Source organism: Labrus bergylta, chromosome 18 (genome assembly GCF_963930695.1).
Source record: "Labrus bergylta chromosome 18, fLabBer1.1, whole genome shotgun sequence".
Lineage (NCBI taxonomy): Eukaryota > Metazoa > Chordata > Actinopteri > Labriformes > Labridae > Labrus > Labrus bergylta.
Window position 1 is genome coordinate 1,287,490 of NC_089212.1, and position 22,127 is coordinate 1,309,616.

Below are 22,127 nucleotides of genomic sequence, written 5' to 3' on the forward strand. Positions count from 1 at the left end.
GTGAAGAAAGAACTGACTGACTAGCCTATAGGCTACTTAAAAGATTATGTAAAAGACATTACTTTATGATGCCCATATATTATACAATTTGTATAGGCCTATGTATATTTTAGTGTTTATCTTAACACTTATCTTATCTTAAGGTTTAGTTTCCTACTTTATTTTAAAAAGTTTAGATTTCAAATTGTCATTGAAGTTTGCAGTCATTCAAATATCTTGATATCTTGAGATAACAAGTTAAATATCAATTCCCTAGCTGCTGGTTGTCCAGTGCTTCCAGTGGTAGCATGGAAACAAGCATATAACGATTGACTGATTTTAATATATATCATTCAGTAATCAGGAGTAAGTTAGGGTCCCTCAGAGATCATATCCAACCACATCGCCTCCTCTCATTTCTAAAACCTTGTATGCTGTAGGCCTATCCACAAAGACAAATTGACAGTTTAAAGAACCCGAGAGTTTAGACAAGGTCCTTAACACGAGAAAATTAGTTTTTTTTCTGGTGACTGGGTATGAATATTAGTTCAATGCATGGCAATGAACAGTGTCTCTTTTTTAAATAACACTCACTTTTAAGCTTTTGGAGTTGTTTGAACTTGTGATGTGTCCAGTGATGTTCATTAATCTACTGTTACAAGTCTTCTCTAAACCAATATAGGTTTGGCATTAGTAGTAGATAAATTATCATGAAATTTAATATCCTAACCATTAAATGTCCGAGTGGCCAATACCAGCTCTGATCATGTGTAGTTATTGGTTTCATATCATTCACTTAATGTGGTTCATGTTTAACTGTAATATCCTGTACTTTATTATACTCTTCTAAAAACACAGGTCACATATACTCTGGGACTAATCCTGGAAACAAATCTAGCAGTAACATTACAAAGCTGTCTGCCAAGCTAAGCTAACACTGATATCAGTTTGACTGAGTAAATCTAGACTAAAACTATTTGATCGATGTTTATCTTTTGATTTAAGACAACAGATCATTCTCACATAAACAGTCTTCATATAATTCAAGTTGTCAGAGACATGTGCAGAATATGATAGGCAATCTTGTTTTGTGCTTTCTTTTATATGTAGGAATATTAACTGGAGATTTTCAAACATAAAGTGATAATGAGTTTCTTCAGGGTCATCGACAGCAGCTTCTTGGATACTACTCTGTAGAAACATTAAGCACTGTCCGGATGCTGGAGAACAGAAAGGACAGAGAAATGAACAGATCTGCATCTATGTTTCTGTAATGCTTTTCTGTCATGAATGTTGGAGAAAGTTTAAACTCACCATTTGCCATGCTTCATCATTTCAATGGCATCATTGACCTGATCCAAAGGCAATGTGTGCGTAATGAACTCATCGACCTTCAACTTCTTGTCCATGTAGGCCTTAACCATAGGAGGAACACCATCCCGCCCCTTGAAGCCTGAGACACAATGATACACACTATAAACCAGACTACCACTTGTGAGAGGTTTATTCGTCATGAGGGATGGACCAGGCTGTTTTACCTCCAAACACGGAGCCCTTCCATGTTCGTCCAGCTATCATCTGAAGGGGTCTCACAGAAACGTTGTGCAGGGTTGTCCAGCCAACGATCACGCTGACACCCCAACCCTGAACACAAGACTCCAAGGCACTGCGCTGGATGTAGAAAAAAGATCAGAGTCAGCTGGATTGGAACCACAAAGGTGCTGGTACAAATCTGTAGCTAAGCTGAGGGAAAGGGGGCTAACTAAATTCATTGACTAGTTAAGTAAAAAAAACTTGGAATAGAGATGTTTGTTGTTTCTTAATAATTTTTCTCATCATTTGTTTATGTGGGCAACAAAAAGAGAATTTCATGTTCATTGATCCAATTTTTAAAAGTTTTAACATTCAGAGACCAACAGTCTGTGTCATTTAAGCATGTTAAGTACGAGTAATAGCCCTTTGCAGGTGAACTAGTATTTTGGTGCATGAGTTGTTTTAGGAATGCACACTGACTCTACACTGCCAAGAACAGAGAACAAACTGTAAATGAAATCTTCCTACCATGACCCCCACATTCCCGACACATTCCAGGGAGAAGTCCACTCCACCGTCGGTCATCTCAGCTATCACTTCGCTGATGGGTTTGCTGTGATCCTTTGGATTCACAAAATCTGTTGCACCAAACACCTTTGCTTTTTCAAATTTATCTGGATTGATGTCCACAGCGATGATCCTCTTGGCTCCTGCAGCTTGGCAGCCCATCACTGCAGCCAAACCCACAGCTCCAAGGCCAAACACAGCACATGTGGAGCCTGGTTCCACCTGAAGTAAAAGATACTCTGGTCAACTGGGAACTCTGTGATAAATGTCTTAGTGAGCTGTACAGTAATAATCAATGGCCACATTTTGTGTCCCATAATAACTGATCACTTTTTACATTTACGGAAAAAATGTAAATGAAAAGTTTTTTATGTCTAAAAAAAAGCCTTAGCTTCAGACACTTGATACTAGTCAAACTTTCACCTTAGCAGTATTAACTGCTGCTCCGTATCCTGTGCAGATCCCACAGCCTATGAGGCAGACTTTGTCCAGGGGGGCAGCTGGGTCGATCTTAGCCACAGCCAGATCGTTGACCACGGTGTACTCAGAGAAGGTACTGGTTCCTGCAAACTGATTCAAGTGCTTCCCCTTACAGGTGAATGCCGACTTCTCGGGTGCCATTGCACTATTGCCAGTACCAGCCCTGTGAAAAAAGGTGGGGGGAAAAAATCACGTGGCCATAGGAGCTGCCCCCCCCCATACATGTCCATACCTGCAGGATGATCATGTGAAAAACACATGAATTCTCTGTCCTATAACTTGAGATAGTAGAAAATGCACTACATGTGACTGTTTACATGAAAACTTTATGACAACTTTATGTGCATATCCTAGAAGAATGAGAATAAAGAAAATGAAATGGATGGCAATAGGTAGTTATTAATGTGCTCACCATGCTTTCACACACTGGTTGGTCTTTGGGCTTTTACAGAAGCGACATTCTCTACACTGGCCGATGAAAAGAGGGATAACATGGTCACCTGAAAGACAGAAACAATGTTTACATTTGATTACAGCTGGGTACTGTTTCCTGCATGAACTAACACAAAGATTCATTCAAACTCAAACAATATTTTTACATCTCTTATTGTTAAAGATTATTTTTGTCTTTCCCTATTCTAATGACTTTATAACTTAACACAAATTTAAATCATTTGTTTAAATAAGTAGGACAGCAGCATCATTAACAAGTGCCTTGTGCCTGAATTCAGTTGAACACAAAGTATGTCCACAAACTGCTCCCTACATACTTTAATGTGATGGTTATCTCAAAGCTGAGTTCTATTGTTCTCCTTCATTTTCTTCAATTAATTAAGTATCCTGTTAGGTCAATGGCATGCAGTGGATCATAATGATAATTTTTTGAGAGTACCATGATGGACCATGTGGCAAACTTCTTCAATCGTGATAACATTAATGGCCATTTTTTGACTTCCTCTCTGAAATCTGAAAACATATATTCTGAACCTTGGCTCATCTAAACACTTCTAAGTCTCATCCACATTGCACAGACATGATACATATGAATCTGCTTATCAAGACCTTTAGATTGAGAGCAAATTAGTATAAATTCCAAAATGCCAACCTGGTTTTAATTCAGTGACTCCTGGCCCGACACTCTCTACAATCCCTGCTGCTTCGTGGCCGAGAACAGTTGGAAAGCCTTCTGGACTTGTATCCTCTAAGAGTCGGTATAAGTCAGTATGGCACACTGCAGTCGCCACAATCTGCACCAAAGACAGAAAAATACAATGAGAATGAGTCATTAGTTTTAGTTTTCTCTTATGGGTTCAGGAGTCATATCAATAACATAACTTAATGATTACCAGCAGTTGATTTACATCCAAGAACTATAAAGGCTACTGTATGAAACAAGTGGTCAGCCACTGTGATGTCATTCAAGTCTTTTAGGCCCAGCTTTTAAGCCTCAAGTTTGGCTTGTTGTTGTTGCCATCTTTGTGCTGATGACATGAAGCGACCATGTTTAAGCACCTGATGGATTGATTTATTCATCTAACTTCTTTTTGCGAGCTGCAGAGTCCACCCCTCCTGTTGAATTCTGATAAGGCCCAATGCAGGAGGCTGTGTTAAAAGGAGGAATGTGCAACTTTTTGATCCAGTAGATGTCGCCCTTGAGCACCAGCATGAAACCAAAACAAACTGCTGTTTGGCTTGCATCTCCGACATACTGAAGCCTCTAGTGTCACATCTCCAACCCCCTTCTCTGTTGGCATTCAGACAAAGGAGTTATCAATTGGAACGCACCATAATTAAGCACCACAAGCGGCGGACAAAATGTTCCTTTGCTTAAGCTAAGCCTTTTGCTTAAGATTGCCTGTGGCCTGCAATGTTGTGTTAGCATGCTAATGTTAACACACTCTGGTTAACTCATAGCTTCACATCCATATCCAAATAATCAGTGAGTAGACTACAGTATGTTATTCTTATTTTCTCTAAGCTTTGAATGAAACAGCTTTAAGTATCATGTAAACATGATGTAAACGCGGCTCCAACAACAAAACAGCTGGCGGGACTCACGCTTCACACTCATTGTAGACAGTCATGACTCAGGGATACATTTATAGAGGATATTCTTGATCTTTGCTATATTTATCTTGGATCTTGAACATTCTTCCTTTATACTCAGGTAGAAAACAAATCAGTTGAGATTACTAATCTGTGTCTAAGCATGTATAGTCCTCACCTTTATCCGGACTTGGTTGGGCCCAGGTGGGGATACCTCAATCTCCTCAATCACCAAAGGCTTGTTGGGCTCCCAGGCCACTGCCGCCTTGCATTTGATGACCTAGAAGCAAAGGGATACCATGTGACATAACCAGTGAGTGACATCTAGCACTTTTTAACTAGGAAGAGTTGCCAATAAACAGCAATAGGGCCACAAACCCCTTGCTGAACTCTGAACACTTTATAGAATCACATTCATCCAGAGGCTCTTTAAGTTTATGGTGAGATAACTCCAACAACAAGAAAAGTGGAAAGAAAGAAGGTATTTTCATGTTTCACATAGTCGGTTGTTTCTTTTTTAATCACGTGTTTCTAGCTCATGGTTTAAATGTCTCTGTAAGAGCTGCTCCCTTGAAAAGCAAACATCACATGAAAACAATCATGTGGGTTATTTTACAAACACAAGTTATTTTCTGGAACATGACATTAGATAGAGAAGTTCTAACAACTGTAGAGTTTTTGTTTTCTGCCCATTGAACCATATCTTTGCAAATATGAACAGGCAAAAGTGACTGGATACTTATTTACTATAGAGGACGTAGGGCGAGATATATCACTGAGGGGAAGTGGATAGAGGCAGAGATAAATGTGAGCGACAGAGATAAAGTGTACTTAACATAGATTTCACTCTTGTTTGTGTTAGTGTTCACTTTTTGCATATCTGTTAACCGCTAAAGAGCAAAAAACTGCACAGCAGGGCATGATACTGTAGCATTCTCATGTACATTATCTGAACAAACATCGTGTGATGAAGGCAATACATACTCAAAAGAAAAAACACAATATCACATTAATTATACTTGAACTACATTTGATTCTTCTTACCTTACCAGCTGTGGCCATTGTTTCTGCAATACAAGTCAAGAATGCTGCTGCAGAGTGAATGGGTGAGAGAGGGAGCTGTGCAGCTGCAGGAGTAGGGAGGAGTGGGAAAGAGATCCTGGACTTTATAGTATGCAAACAGTTGGCAAACATTCAGACAGGCAGGAACTTGTTATCATTTTATTGAGCACCAAGGGAACCAAAAACTGGGTTATAGGTCTGGAGCCCATGAAATAAACAAGAAACAGCTAATACAACTGAAAGTTAAAAAAAAAAAAATGTTTTCAACCTAAAGAGTTTATGATTGAACAATCATTTCAAAATGACTTGTATTAGCTTTGGATACTTTTTTTTACTTCATGAGAGAGGATTTAGAGAGCTGACTTTAAAAGAAAAGTGTGAATAATAACACAACACACTCGATTATCTGTCAAGCCATAGTCCATTTTTTTTGCCAATCTGTGTTAAAACATGTTTTTCACTGACAGTCTTCTCAATAACTCCTGACAGCATACTTGTTTGTGTTTTACCTCACTTATTAGACTATATGTACCTGAATAAAACTTGTATGTTTGTGTTACCATGTATAAACCTGTTAGATTACCTGAAAAGTAAATGTGTCTTGACTGTTTCCTGCCGTGCAATGACCCTTCTCCTATCACCTGATCTCCTCCCAGCCTGCTTACCTGCTATACAGTCCCATTTATTGGTGCTTTAAGTTACATGTGTTATTATCATGCTAGTATTCAAATTATCAAGAGGTTGTTTATGAGTTCAGGTATTATAATTCTTACCACACAAAGCCTACATGACCCTTGAACTTCTGCTTGTTTATGGCTAAATGTTAACTTTAATATAACTCATTCACCTGTGTGTCATCTACTGTAGTTGTATCGAGCGCTACATGAGTCCTAAAACCCTGAAGTAAGTTAGCATTTGAGCGCCATGGGGTCTAACATCTAAAAGTCAACAGGGATTTTGAATGGGTTTGTGGTTAGACGCCTGAAATAAGGTCTGTGGTCAACACAAGCTGAAGAGATGTTGGTGTTTTGTTAGACCACATAAACTACGTTAGGTAATACCCCCACTTATGAATTTTGAAGTTTTTACACGTCTTTAAAAAGGTGGATGCTAACAAGTGGCTAAATTTGACAACAGTGGTTGTCGGGGACATTAAACGTCATCACGCAGGACACAGAGGCCGGGAACTCTCTCACTAGTCGGAGATGTCTCTTGTAGGTTTAATCTTTAGGTTAAGGTGAATATTATGTTAATAAACAGTTTATTAATCTACGTGGATTAGTTTATTGGAGATCGTCTGAAGCATAACACTAGTGATGTCACAATCATCTGACCGTGGTGTAGTTAGCTTTAGCATAACGTTAGCTTTTTACTTCTGTCGGCCGCATTAACACTTCAAACATCATAAAAATGGTGTTCATCTCTGAAGATTATCCTGCTGAACAAAACGCCTACGCTTCAAAAATATGTGTTTGCCACAGAGCTTATTTTCTGCAATGATCCAAAATCCAATGAAAAAATCCCACAGGAGAATTCTCGTTAGACCCCATGGCGATTGCTACTTCTGGGTTGGCCTACAAAAAAAACGTGTGGTGTGGTTTGTTCTCTATAGAGGTTGGGTCAAGGTAATGCATGCATTTTGACAAAGCATCAATTGCATTCAAGTTCATTAACAAAGAAGAGTTTGTAGAGTTATCCAAGCGTCTCCGTTGCATACTATCCAGCGTGGCCTGCCTTTGGTGAGGGGGGGAGGGCCCTCTGCATCAGCGGTATGCTTGGCCAGCAAGTGGTATTTGAGACTCAACGTGCTCCGGTGGTAACTTAATTCACATCGACAGTAAATGCAGATAACTTTGGTCTTGTTGAGAGAACCATCTGGCAGGGCTTTGAAGCTGAACTTGCCATTTAAAACACCCTCTTTATTCATTTCTGCTTGTCATCCACGATGTTACTTCTGCATCGATTCCTGATTTCCCATACTACGGGACGGGCCGAAGGTCATACATAGAGCGTGCACGCGTTAATCGCGCGTCAAATAAATTAGTGGCATTAAGGGGAATTTGCATTAACTTGTTTTATATTTGTGTTAAATTCGACAGCCCTAATTTTCAGATATAATATGATAAAACATATTTGATTTGTAAAAAGTCTATGCAATTGCTTTTTAAAGAAGTTGTCAGTTTCGCAAGATCGCATGTTGTCTCCTTCAGCTCTACTTGATGAGGACGATTAAACTGTCTTTAGGGTATTACATTTTGTAGCCGATATTAGCAGCCACGTTTCACAACCTCTCTTTCTGCAGGACTCAGGAATGTGGATTAACATCTTGGTTACTTTTTACCAAGAAACAAAGGAACTGATCAATGATTTAAGTCTCCCTCTCAGACAGGCTCTGGAGGACAGGATATTATAAACTTTGAGAAAACAACCAAGCGGAAACAGAACACTCTGCTATCTACGAATTGACCCCAAAGACATGAACTGCAGAGGTGTCAAGTATTAAAGTACAAATACTTTTGTTACCTTACTTAAGTAGAAATTTTGAGTATCTATACTTTACTGAAGTAATTATTTCAGCTGACTTTTTACTTCTACTCATTACATTTTCACAATTATCTGTACTTTCTACTCCTTACATTTTAAAAATAGCCTCGTTACTCCTATTTCATTTCGGCTTGTTTTCATTCCGGCTTGTCATCGTTGAAAAAAACACAAAAAAAAACAAACACCTATCCAGATAAATCGCGCCATCTGGATAGAGTGAATTTGATTATGGTTGGATGAGAAGTATAAACATATACCATTCTGACACCCTTTTGGTTTGTATGCAGTTAGGCAGCTGGGTAGCTGTGGCTCAGTTGGTAGAGTCATCACCTCTCAACCAAAAGGTCAAGGGTTCAATCCCCAGCTGGGCAATATGTCCAATGTCCTTGGGCAAGACACCTAACCCTGCTGTTTTGGTGGCAGTGTGTGAATGGGATTAGTTACTTCTGATGGATGATACTACATAGCAACCACTACCATCAGTGTGTGAATGGGTGGGTGCGACATGTGGTGTAAAAGCACTTTGAGTAGTCAGAAGACTAGAAAAGCGCTATATAAGCTCAAGTCCATTTACGCGATCCATTGCACCTGCACGTGACAAAAATCACGTCACACTCCAGCAAGGAAATGACAGACGTATGTAGCCTAGTACGAAGATGTCCGTGGCAGAGACTCAAGAGAACTTGAGCGAAATGTCCTAAGTTTGTACATTTACATTCCAATAAAGACTCTTGATAACATGCCTCTGAAGTTTGACTTTTCGCACCATTACAATACTTATAGGCAACTAGTGATCATATCTTCTGCTCCATGAAACACATGTTAATGCTCAGTAATATGCATATATGGTTCTTTAATGTATTTGCATTGTACTAAAATGTGTTCATTTTCAATGGGCATAAATGCGGCTGAAACACGTGCATCCAAAATGTTTCAACATTAACATTTTAATATAACATTATAGTCATTATGGCCTTTAGAAAAAATTTTTTTGGGGAGGTGGGGTAGTGCACTATAGGCCCCTGTGGCACGGCCTAAGCTTTTGTCCTTAATGGCATTTTTTTCCCCTTACATTACTTTTACTTTTATACTCTTAAGTAGTTTTGAAACCAGTACTTTTACACTTTTACTTGAGTAAAAAGCTTAAGTTGATACTTCAACTTCTACAGAAGTCTTTTTAAACCCTAGTATCTATACTTCTACCTGAGTAATGAATGTGAATATTTTTGACACCTCTGATGAACTGTGACCGAAACCAGTCTCTGCAAAGGCGTAAAAATTGACCATCTGTTGAAGGACTGCTGAAGAACTGATTAAACCACAGCGTTCAATTCTGCATCAAATGAACATTTATGTCTTTCTTCATCTAGATATTTGTAATTGTCACATTGAATGTATTATAATCATCTTTTTAAACTCAAAATCTGATGTTCAGAATACCAATAAGAGTTAATATAGTTTAAAAGGAATTTGACGTGGAGCGCTATTGCCATGTAGTGTTAGAATATCCATGAATACGTAACCTTCATAATTATACATTTAGACGTGTTATAAAGCATACTCTTTGATATTAGCTATAGAAGGTGTTATTTAAAGACACCAATTTCTTTTCCTACTTTATTCATATGTCTTATTAAGAATGCTGACAGTATAACATGTTTCTGTTCACCTACAGGCTGGGATTAATTGAGGATGTTCCCAGGTGGTGTGATTTTCATCTCAACATAAATCTGATACAAATGTTTGTCTAAATATATGATGTGAACCTACATCAACGTGGATCTGATAGAAATAATATCGAAATGAATGTACAGTGACGTATATATGTTTAGATTCTTTGTCTTCTGGTCAGAGTGGGAGTAACCCTTGGGCTGCCCCCTCTCTTGCAGCTGATAAAAGTTCAGACTCAGCTCAGATCTCCAGTTTTAGAGCTTCAGGTTCTTGCTTCTTGCTCGCTTCTCTTCAGACTTTAGTTTGAATCACCTTAAGACTTTGAAGTTTGCGCCGTAGAGAGACGAATCTCTGCTGAACTTTTATTTTCAACACACCTTTTTGAAACATCAATTATTTTTGCTCAAACAAGGCTTTTGAACTTTCTTCTCCAAAGTCTTTCCTCTTAAATTTTGAAAGCCAATTTCTTAATTTGGATTCATCGAGATGGCCATCAGGTTAATTTGAGTTGGAAATCGACCTATCAAAAGACTCTTATATTTTTCCTGTTGGATCCACTCAGGGCCGGCCCGTGGCATATCAGAATAGGCAAATGCAAGAGGCGCCAGAAAAGTTGAAGATAAGAAGAAATAGAAGGAAACATGTGTTTAAATATCACTAAATATTATTAATCTAATATCATTTTCATGCTTTTATTTAGTTATGATCCAAAAGAAGCCATGAAAACACAACTATCACATTTAAAAAAGCTTTATTTTCTTGCCTCCTGCTTGGCCCGGCGCATCACAGGTCTGGTTGAAGTCATTACTGAATAGATATGTGTGCATGCTGTAGGTCTGGTTGAAGTCCTCACTGAATAGATATGTGTGCATGCTGTAGGTCTGGTTGAAGTCCTCTCTGAATAGATATGTGTGCATGCTGTAGGTCTGGTTGAAGTCCTCTCTGAATAGATATGTGTGCATGCTGTAGGTCTGGTTGAAGTCCTCTCTGTATAGATATGTGTGCATGCTGTAGGTCTGGTTGAAGTCCTCTCTGAATAGATATGTGTGCATGCTGTAGGTCTGGTTGAAAGGAAAACTACTGAGTTGACTTTTCTGTACTGCTCAGAAGAGAAAATAATATTTAAATAAAACACTATATTATAAAATGCAGATTGTTTCACAAATGCTCATCTTCTCTCTCCAGATTCAATCAGAAACATTTAAATCCATCCCCTGCTGTCCCTGGGCCGCCTGTGACCACTTCTGCTCTCTGCACTGTTTGGTATTGTTTGTTCTGTTACACTAGTTATTTTTATTCATTTTATTTTATATTTACTTATAAGAAATATTAGTGTTATTACCATTTTATAAATGTTTGTCTATAAGTATTTTTTATTTTTTAAATAAAGACATTCTGTTAAATATAAAGCTGTAGGCCAGTTTTCTTTAAGTTGATGAATATTGTCTTTGGTGGTCAAACTGGCTCCAATATAAGGGGCAACTGCTGAATTTTTGCCGAGGGCACCAAAATGGCTCTGGATCCACTTGGAGCTGATGACGACACAACTACGACGGCTGAATTGCCATTCCACCTCCATCCCAGTTGCATACTCTGACCCAGCTGCTGCGGCATCTAATCTGACCCGTGGACCTCTCTGGGTCTAAAAGAACCACTTTTGGAGACTGAAACGGGGGACCAGCCGGCGGAGTTCAATGGAACACATCTCACAGTAAGAGTGTTTGTTCCGCAGTGGTCGTGAGTTGTTTCTATTCAGAGCTCCTTTAAATCCAAATAGAATCCCAAAATTCGTTTATAAACTTTTTCCTTTTTGACCATTTTCAGATTAAGTCATTCAAACAATACCGCGTCTTATCTCATTACTAAATATATACTGTCACCATACGTTATAATTGCATTATCCCGATCATAAGAATCATATTCTTTATCTGTTTCATCTATACCTCACTGTTTACCATTTCTATATAAAATGTTACACATAAAATTCAGAACTTTGTCTGTGTGTTTTCTGGTTTAACATTTCTAGAACTTATTTCTTTCAAGATATGAAACTGACTGATTAATTAATTACTACAGGTAATATTCATTTCCTTACTTTGTAAGGTGGTGCGCCGAGGTCAAATAAAGATATAATATCTTAATAAATTAATTACGCTACAATTTTAAAGACATGAAAAGTGACTTTCATGGCAAATGGGGAAGAGTTGCTCCCGGGGCACTTCCCAGTTAAGAATCCTGAATTTTCTCCATGGTATAGCTCTACTGGGCCAAGTTTGCATGGACAACAGCATGGAATCCAGGATACACCTCATGAGTCCTATCCACAGCTCCCAACTGCCATACATGTGATATAAAGCCTATTCAAGCCCATTACCATTCAGACTTCCCTGCATTTCTTTGTTGCTGATAAAGGATTCTGTGTTAAGCATCCAACAAAATTCTCTCTCAAAAGACTCTTTTATTTTGTTAAGTTCAGGGGGTTTAGGTTAAGCTTTGTCAAACAAAATGATTCTTATATTTATAAATATTTTGTAAACACCGGCACACAAAATTTACTGTTTTTTTAATTTTTGGAGCAGGAAACAAGGAGAATGAAATCTGCAACTTCAAAATAAAAGCTTTGTATGTTTAAGTTTCAGCCACAAAAAACTTGAAATAAAGGAACCGGATATCCATGCCAATGACAGTGGACAAAAAAGTTTTGGACTGTAAATCCACTAGGTCAAGAGACCATAGATAAAGTTTTTATAGTAGCTGAATGTTAAATGCTGTAGCTGATTAACACAGTTGTTGTTCAAAGTACAAAGAGCTCATGGTGCAGTATTTATACCCCTAAATTAAAATTACGCTCCCAGAATGAAGGCCTGTTCCTGTTCCTACAGTCTCTAAATGTACTGAGGTGAAGCTTCATTTATCAGGACCCTCCTTTGGGTCAGGGAGGTTGACAATCTCTGTACTTTTATGAGTAGTAAAACTTTCCTTTTTGATCAAGCTTATAGCTAGGGCTGGCACAGGTTTGTCCCAGCTTGTAGTTAGGTCTCTCTCTCTCACTATCTATCTGTATGCATTCACATCACATTACTGCATGTCAACTATCTACAGTTCTTCATGTACCATTTAACTTACGAACCACATATCTTCATATGTCTGTCCTCCCCTTTTGGTGCCCGTTCCCCGGGACTTCTGGCTCATCCTGCGATTTTAATTTGCTAATTACATGTGAGTCTGTTATTTCTTATCCAACGACAGTGTCTAATTTGTTTGTAAAATTGTCTGTGAGCTTTTTGTGTGTGTCGTTCGGTTCAAACTGTCCTGTAATTGTACATTTGTTTTATGTGTTTTTTGTTAGTACCTGCCTTAGGACTATAGATTAAATTTAGCTTTTCTGCTGATTCCGGCATATTTACATGGATACTATTGTGTTGATATGTTGATTAATGTGCACCGTCCTAATTAAATAAATTAAATGAAAATTAAATGGGAGCTCTTGAGGTCTCTTGTCTCGTAGGTTTCTCTGAATCTGCCTACTGCTGTGGACCCCTCAGACTCCACCTGCTACAACTATTTATATCAGCCGTACATCTATTCTAATTATGATAAATATTAAAGTTCATCTTAGACCTATAATCAACATAATCAGTCCTCTCCATTACATCAACAATATAGCCTGATCAGTCTGTGATCATAATTAGCTGTTACTGCTAATACTAGACATACTGTTACCATTATTAATCTATCTTATTTATTGTTGTTGTTGCTGCTGTTTGTCACCATCAGTCTCTTTCTCTCTAAAAATCAAAGAGTAAGGTGTAGTCCTGCTCTTTTTAAAAACTGTATTGAGATAACATTTGTTATGCATTGGTGCTATACAAACAAAGATTAATTGATTGATTGAAGGTCTGTGTGTGTGTGTAGCAGGCTGAGTGACCATCTGTTCTGTCTAATGCTAAACGTATTGCTTATGTAATTAAATAAGGTCTTTACATCTAAGGATATAGCTAAAACTGTGATGTCAAATTAACACAAATCTTCATGAACTTCATGACCCGATAATATGAAAAAGAATAAGTCTTTTTAGCACAGGACAAACACATTTGTACGCTTTTACAACAACAAAAAAAAGGTTAAATTTGAGTTGTGTGTATTTAAAAAAAAAAAATCTCTTTACTGCATGACAAGCTGAGCAAACATGTTTATAACCAAGCCGATGTGAACACATGACAGTTTTATAGACACTTAAGCATATCACGACAGAAAGATCACCCAAACCAGGAAGCAATGAATCCCATCTGCTCATATATTCATAAAATATCAGCAGATGTTCCCAACATCACATGCTCTGTAAAATTTGTTGCATAGTGTTGACTGTACAAAGTCAGACATTTTTTGTGTCATTTACCATATCTCATGTTGTGTTGCATGTGCATTGTGATGAAACATTGCTGCAGGTCATTAAATGGTTCCAGCGTCATTAGAATGAATGAACAATGTTGTTATTGTGGAGAAATACTCAGGACTGTCCGAATGCTGTGGAAACAGAAACAGAGGAGAAATTAGAAGACTTTTAATGTTTATCTTTGTATAGCTCAGTTTGTAGGTCTTCAATGATATAAACATATAGAATGTAAATGTACCATTTGCCATTCTTCATCAGTTCGATTGCATCGTTGACTTGAGCCAAAGGCATGTTGTGAGTGATGAATTCATCCAGCTTCACCTTCTTGTCCATGTAGGATTGAACCATCTGAGGCACACCATCCCTGCTTTTAAATCCTGAGTCACACAATAACACACATGGAATGACATCATTCAAATCAAGTTCTTCTTCAATAATATCCCATATGCTCTTCTGTAAAGCATCTCAAGATAACACTTGTTATGAACTGGTGCTATACAAATAATGATTGATTGAGAAATTATTCTGAGCAGTTTGTTGTGATTTTGACTTTTTTTTTTTTTTTTTTTTTTTTTTAACAGTTAATGCCACTCAATCTTCACCTAATATAAGTGCTGATCAAGTTCCCAGCTCAAACATTTGACACTTACTCTTCTGGGGTCTGCCCTTTGGTTACCCAACATCTATTAAAGCTATTGAGAGGAACTTTTGGTATGTCACTTTGACAACGACCACTTTGCAGCGGTTGCTTGAAAAATAACCAGAAGTGGGCACAGTTCCATTTAGTTAACTATTTATCCATTTACAAAATTGTTAACTTCAATAGCAGTTAATCTGTTTATGTTTATAATTATCTAAAGTCAACATTAACGATAACCAGTAGCATCACAAAACAATAAATTGGAGTTCTTAATTGGCCATGACTATTTAGAAAACTCAAAATTACACATTTGTCTGTATTGAAAATATGTAAACAACAGTTTAACTGCTTAACCTTCATGTAGGTCAAGCAGCATTTCACAGTAAGGCAGACATCTTGTTATTCAACAAGCCTTCTAAAGTACAGGAGGCAGTATACTCGTGCTCAGGTTGTCAACAATTCCTATGACCATATAAGAGCAGGGTTTGAGACGTTAACAGTAACCGAAATGTAAAGGTGTTAAAGGTTTCGTTAATCATCGCTGAAATTGAAGTAAATGTTAAAAAATGTATTTGAAAAAGTTGTGTCGATAATGAACGATTAACAGATGTTAATCTGATGATGTTCTTGCTTTGTGGATCTTTTACAAAACTGTACACTGCACAGCTCCTACATTGCACCTTTTGTACATTTTGTGTTTTTTAAGTTCCATTTTATATATCGTAATATCGTCTTATACTGTATTATTTAAGTTGTTGCTAGTTCTGCTTTATTTCCTTGTTAATTGTTTAGCACCAATACACCAAGTCAAATTCCTTGTATGTGTAAATGTACTTGGCAATAAACCCAGATTCTGATTCTGATTTAGAGGAATACGTTTTGACCAGTAGGTGTTCAATGTTGAAAATGGTAACCAATCATGTGGCCACGAAAGTCAAATATTGTCATTACTTATTCTGGATCAAGTTTGACTGACGGAGTCTCACCTCCAAACAAGGCGCCCTTCCATGTGCGGCCAGCTATCAGCTGAATGGGTCGTGCAGCGAAGTCGCACAGGTCCGTCCAGCCCACTATAACACTGACACCCCAACCTTTCACACAAGACTCCAAGGCACTGCGCTGGACAGAGAAACAGCACGAAGTCAGTGGGCTTAGCATCACATGGCTCACGTTCCCAGTTCCCTTAAATACAATCAGCCTCCTTCTTCTTCAGTCAGATTAAAAAAACTCTTAATCTTCCTACCATGACTCCTACACTCCCAACACATTCCAGGGAGAAGTCCACTCCTCCATTGGTCATCTCAGCTATCACTTCGCTGATGGGTTTGCTGCGATCCTTTGGGTTCACAAAGTCGGTAGCACCGAACACTTTGGCCATCTCAAACTTTTCTGGATTGATGTCAACAGCAATAATTTTCTTGGCTCCTGCAAAGTGGCATCCCATGACTGCAGCCAAACCCACAGCTCCAAGGCCAAACACAGCACATGTGGAGCCTGGTTCAACCTAAAACAAACATCAACATGGTACTAAAAGATGGAGTTCTTAATGTCCCTTACTTTACTCAATAACATATCTCTCAGAATACTACAGGGAGGATTAATAACAGCAGGCATTATCCTTCAACAATACATGCTGGTTACAGTCAAACATACAAACCTGAGCAACATTAACTGCTGCACCAAAACCTGTGCAGATCCCACACCCGAGGAGGCAGACTTTGTCCAGAGGGGCAGCTGGATCAATCTTGGCCACAGCCATCTGGTTCACCACTGTGTACTCGGAGAAGGTACTGGTTCCAACAAACTGCAGCAGCTTCTTGCCCTTACAGGTAAACCTGGACTCTGCTGGTGACATCTCACCCTGACGGTCAGCAATCCTGAGTAAAGAGTTCATTAAGTCCATATGCATTCTTGTATTTTTTTACAGTTTGATCAGCTGAAATATATGAGGAAAATACACATAGAGACACAATGCATAGAATGTAAATGTACCAACAAATGGCTTCATGACATGATTGAAACACACTGGAGAAATACATTTAAGGGACTAAAAACACAAAATTAGCTCACCATCCTTTCTCACAGTGGTTTGACTTTGGGTTCTTACAGAAGCGGCATTCTTTACATTGGGAGAGGAACAAAGGAATAACAGTGTCTCCTGGAATCAAAAAACAAAACCTCTTAGTCAAAGTCATTCTTAGCACACTTTGAAGAAAAGAAAATGAAGTGGCACAACTTTGTCTACTACCAGCAAAAACTGCTACAACAAAGTCTTACAGGGGAAAAAAACAGACATGTTGTAGAAATTAAGCTGTTTACTTTAACTGACCTGTTTGGTATTCGGTGACTCCAGGACCAACACTCTCTACGATGCCGGCTCCCTCGTGGCCAAGGACTACAGGAAAGCCACCCTCATGCATACCCTCAAAAAGATGATACAGGTCTGTGTGGCACACTCCTGTTGCCACCATCTGTATCCAGATACAACTTGTCATCATAAAGGTGATTAGAAGTAGAGTATTCTGCTGTCTTTAAAAGGTGCCTTAGCGACTGATAGTTTTGCAAACCTTCTTAAAGTTCTCCCCTCAATAATGAAAATCCTGTGAAGTGTTTATAGAGGTGTGCAAAAAACATTAAAGAAAATACAAGAACAAATATTTTATGAGTATGTAAGTGTTCTCTTAAGACACAAACAATAGCATGTTGAATAGTTATCTTAGGTTGCAAACCAGATTGTTTCCAAGGCTAACGGCAAAGTTGTATTTGCTGGGGTCACAAGTATTGTTTGTGAAAAACTTTTCACAATAACTCATCCACGGGGTAGTGTCCCATTTCATTTCTCTTCTGAACACCTCTGAGACTTTGCTGTTTAAGTGTATTTAGGCCCTCTGTATGTGCAAGTCTAAAAGTAGATGCTTCCCACCTTGATGCGGATCTCGTTGGCTTGGGGCGGGGCAACCTCAATCTCCTCAATCACCAAAGGCTTGTTGGGTTCCCAGGCCACTGCTGCCTTGCATTTGATGACCTAAAAAGTATTAATATCAAATTCACTGGTATGTTATTTTGAATGGGTAAGTTCTGCCAATTTTCTCAATGCTTATTTGAAGTGATTTTTATTGACCTGAAAAAAACATGGCACTTAAAAAGAAATGTGATATATGCACATTTATTTGATAGGGAAAGCTGAAAAGAAATAGTGCAAACCAGGAGAGAGAAGTGCAGCAACCAAGCTGGAAATGAACCCTTCCACTGCATTATGTATTCAACCTAGTACAGGTATACACCAGTTAGCTGTAAGGGAGCCAAGATCAAATGCATTGACTTGGAAATAACTATGTTGTTGATTTGTTATTCCTTGTGCTAGAGGCATCAAATGAACTTAATGCCACCATGAAAGTAATCATCAAAGCAGCCATAACACACATTCAATGCACATTATTATTTTCACCTCATGGTAACAGTTCAGAGCTGTGGTTTCTATTTATCTGATACAGATGTTACTTACATCAAACAACAGGAAACAGTTCAAGGTCCACTCTGGGTATTATGTAAACATTTTATCAACTAAGTGAAGTTTAATGCAAATTAAGTATATTTAACCATTGTGTAAATCTGTTATTGTCATTATTCTTAAATGAAGTGCCTTTAAGTATTTATAGTCTTTTTTTCTATTTTATGTTGGAACTACAATAAATCCCTTGGCGTCCTCTGTATCTTTTTTGGCCCACCAGCCCCTGATCTTTGCCAAAAGTTGCAGTTGCACAAGACTGTCTGGACAGTTTCACGCTTTTAAGGTCAGAAGAGGACAGAGGGAGAACTAGTCCTTTTTCTATTTTAAAATCAAACATCTTTCTGCTGAAAAAAACATATTTTCAGTTGGTTTAGGAAAATAAGCATGTATCTATTGAGACGATTTGGTTAAAACACTTAACTTAAGACTGCTGATATGCTTATTTATACCACTTAAAAACTTACAGAACATCACATCCATTCACACTAAGCACTGAAATAACACTGTTGCATAAACAAAGGAAATGCAAATAAACCTTGGATCAATTTTGTGAAAAAACATTTTGTGTTATCACCCACAATGCCAGACTATAAGCTAACTAAACTCTAATTACATCATTAAATATCAAACTTACAAATAGTATATTGAGTTATGTACCTACCTTACTAGCTGTTGCCATTTTTCCTGCACAGATGAGGGCTGAGTGAGTGAGGGGTGAGCTGAAGAAGGTAAAGCTGCAGGTCTGCAGAGTGAGGAAGGAGAACTTGGACCAGATGTTTAAATAGTGCTGAAAGAAAGGCAGTTGCATAATTCAGATGGGCAGTGACTTAGAATGTTTTTTTTTTTTTTTTTTATATCAATCCGACTCATGTTATTATATAAGACAATTCATTTGAGTGATCGATAAAACAAAATGTTCAAAATTCTTCCCTGTGATTTTTATTTGTTAAGAATTTCTATTTTAATGTATTGGCTTTGTTTTATACATTTACAAAACAAAACCAATGAAAACCTCCTCGTCAGTTCATGATCATAATGGAAAGCATTCTTACTGGAGCTGTGCCATATTCAGATTCAATTTCATCCAAATAAAATGTAACACAATGTGCTGTTTGATATAATAAGTAACTTTTTATTGATATACTAAAAAGTTGAGACAGTCTTGAACAGAACCTTAGCTCTGTATTGCGTAAGTAAGCCTTCCATTGCCTTGAAAAAACAACTTTTTATACAAAACATCTGTTGCAAAGGGCTTCAAATGTTGTGTCAGTGTGAGCTGGGAGGAAACACCTTTTATGCAGTGTTTTATTTCAACTCTAAAACACCCTTTGTACATTGTTACTCATCGTCTGCATTTTCACTTCAAGGAGTAATGCGCATTATCAAAATGAAATGAGCTAGATCTAGATAGGATAAGACGACTGCAGATTCTGCATTTTAAGTGAAAATTCCCTTCCTCCTTACTTGTGCAAGCCAACGCTCAATATCTTTATCAATATCTCTACTATGCAAGTTTTCACTAGAGTGTCTCTTAAAGAGCTTATATCGTATATATATTTATTATTGTCGCACCTTTTGTGTCAAGGCTGTCCCAAAACAGTCTTCATTACTGACCCTTCAGAAGGGTGCACATCATGTCGATATCCCTGTTTATCAGTTCTGTAAAGTGGTACATTGTTTTCTCTGCATTTAACCTTTAAACTCACTTTGATTTACTCAGGGTTTTTTTTCATCATAAAGCATATTGTATTTTATTTAATTGTATAAGTTGTTGCTTTACACTTTACACAGAGTCATTATTCCGGATGCAGAAAAGCAAACCACTTGGTTTGTTGCTATTGCATAACATCACATTGGTTCTGTTGGAAGCTAATGGGACATGATGGAAAACAAATAAATGTATCAGTATTGAGATTGTAATAGAGCAGCTGCACTCAAGCAAACATTTGATGGAAAATTTGATTTTTTTATAATTAGTTGTTTTATGTGTACATTTTATTAAATAGTCAGGGTTAATATTAAACTATGGTGCTGCTTGGCCCCGCTGACAGGAGTCACCATAGATAGAGCATAATGAAAAGGCTTCAGCAGGGGGCGCTAGAGAGCCATGGTTCCATAAGTAGTTTTCCCCTGTAGCTCCTGCATGAAAATAATACTTTTAGCACTAAATTAATATGTTGATGTTCCCAAACAACGTGACAAGTGGCCATTGTGGTCAAGTGAACACCACAGCTCGACGCGCGGCTACCTATTAGCATGCTACAATCACACGTGAAACATTATGAAGTAAACCAGATAACTGATAAATGCATGGATGTTGAGGGACGATCTAGAAGGCAAAATGTGCGGATTGCAATGTTAAAAGAAGGAGCCGAGGAAGGCACCGAGATAAATACATTTGTCTCGTACTATCTCTGGATGACGCACCTCTCGTTGACCGCTCACACCGAGCTTCGTGTAGAGGTGTCCCGGTGATCCTGGCTGCTCTCCTCTGTGTACCTGAAGCTGAGCCCCCTGACCTTCTCAATTTCAACATAAAGCTCCGGAAATAAAAATATATGTAGTGTACGTGATATATTACAAACATACTAGGTGCTTATATACAACGGAGGATTAGGGCCATTAGGTATTTTTTTAATTTCGAGATTAAACTCGTAAATTTGCAAGAATAAAGTCGCAAATTTACGACTTTAATCTCGAAATTAAAAAAAATAAAAATAAATGTAAGGTGGCCCTAATCCTCCGTCGTACTTATTCATTCAAGACTAAATAAAAAAATAAGCAATTTCTCCATTCATATTCCATATATGTGCTTTTTGAGTTATATATAAACACCTAGCTCAATCAGCAGCGTCGGGTCAGCTGTTGAAAACTCTCCTCTGCGTGACTCATTTGAACGTCTCTTCATTCATACATTCATTTGGGCTTCTTGTAAACCTCGTCTTCTACACTCTTATCTTCTGGTAATGTTTGAATTAATCATAGACTGTAAATATTGATTAATGCGTGAGTTCGTAAACTTTGGAGGAGCGGGACACACGAGACGAGAGAGCTCCAGGATGCAGCCATACCCGACTCACTGTTTTCGTGATGTGACAGCAATTCTCCGGAAAGCAGCCTCCGTAAAGGATCTCTAATACAACGGACAGAGGATCCGTATCTTCCCTGAATTCACTCCCGAAGCAGCTTTCAACAGAGCCAGGGAATTACTGCGGGAAAAGCCCGTGCTCTACCCAGCGAAATGAAGAGTGACTTTGAAAGAGACTGTTTTTACAGACGAAGAAGGCTCAGGAGTTTGCTGAATTTCACTTTGGTACGGGCAGCAACAATGATGCAGAGGACAGCAGGACGGACAGCGGGACGGACAGCGGGACAGGTGCAGCCGCTGGCTGGAACAAGGTGGTAAAGTGGGTCAGGTCTTAAAATGATGATATATTGAGCCATTCTGTTCCCAAACTTTTATTTGGTGTGTGTTTGTTATGCAGTTTTTAGTTTTGTTTCTTTTGTAACTTCCTCGGTGGGGTCTTACATTTCAGGGTTTCCTTAGTATAGGCAAGACATTGGGTAGTTTGTTTGGAGGCCAAGGACTTGTATACTGTTCACATACTGTTAAAATATCTCTGTCACATTTATGGGGGTTGCTATGTTTTTCTGTTTTGCAGGATATGCAGGATAATATAACACCAGAGAAGAAGGGG

The 22,127-nt window shown here is 38.2% G+C and overlaps 2 protein-coding genes across 2 annotated transcripts; both read right to left on the reverse strand.

Annotated features, from left to right (window-relative positions):
• Positions 1-790: 790 nt before the first annotated feature.
• Positions 791-5,803, reverse strand: LOC109992145 (alcohol dehydrogenase 1). The gene is made up of 9 exons (XM_020644641.3): positions 5,650-5,803; positions 4,784-4,885; positions 3,665-3,806; positions 2,972-3,059; positions 2,503-2,722; positions 2,041-2,301; positions 1,518-1,650; positions 1,294-1,432; positions 791-1,199 (listed from the first exon to the last, which is right to left on the reverse strand). Exons 1-9 carry the CDS (start codon positions 5,797-5,799, stop codon positions 1,166-1,168), a joined length of 1,269 nt encoding a protein of 422 aa, XP_020500297.2. The 5' UTR covers positions 5,800-5,803; the 3' UTR covers positions 791-1,165.
• An 8,254-nt stretch (positions 5,804-14,057) lies between these two features.
• Positions 14,058-19,216, reverse strand: LOC109992124 (alcohol dehydrogenase 1). Its single transcript, XM_020644622.3, has 9 exons — positions 19,091-19,216; positions 17,842-17,943; positions 17,248-17,389; positions 16,989-17,076; positions 16,576-16,795; positions 16,162-16,422; positions 15,905-16,037; positions 14,517-14,655; positions 14,058-14,409 (listed from the first exon to the last, which is right to left on the reverse strand). The coding sequence occupies exons 1-9, from the start codon at positions 19,106-19,108 to the stop codon at positions 14,376-14,378; spliced, it is 1,137 nt and encodes a 378-aa protein (XP_020500278.1). The 5' UTR covers positions 19,109-19,216; the 3' UTR covers positions 14,058-14,375.
• Between the last annotated feature and the right edge of the window lie 2,911 nt (positions 19,217-22,127).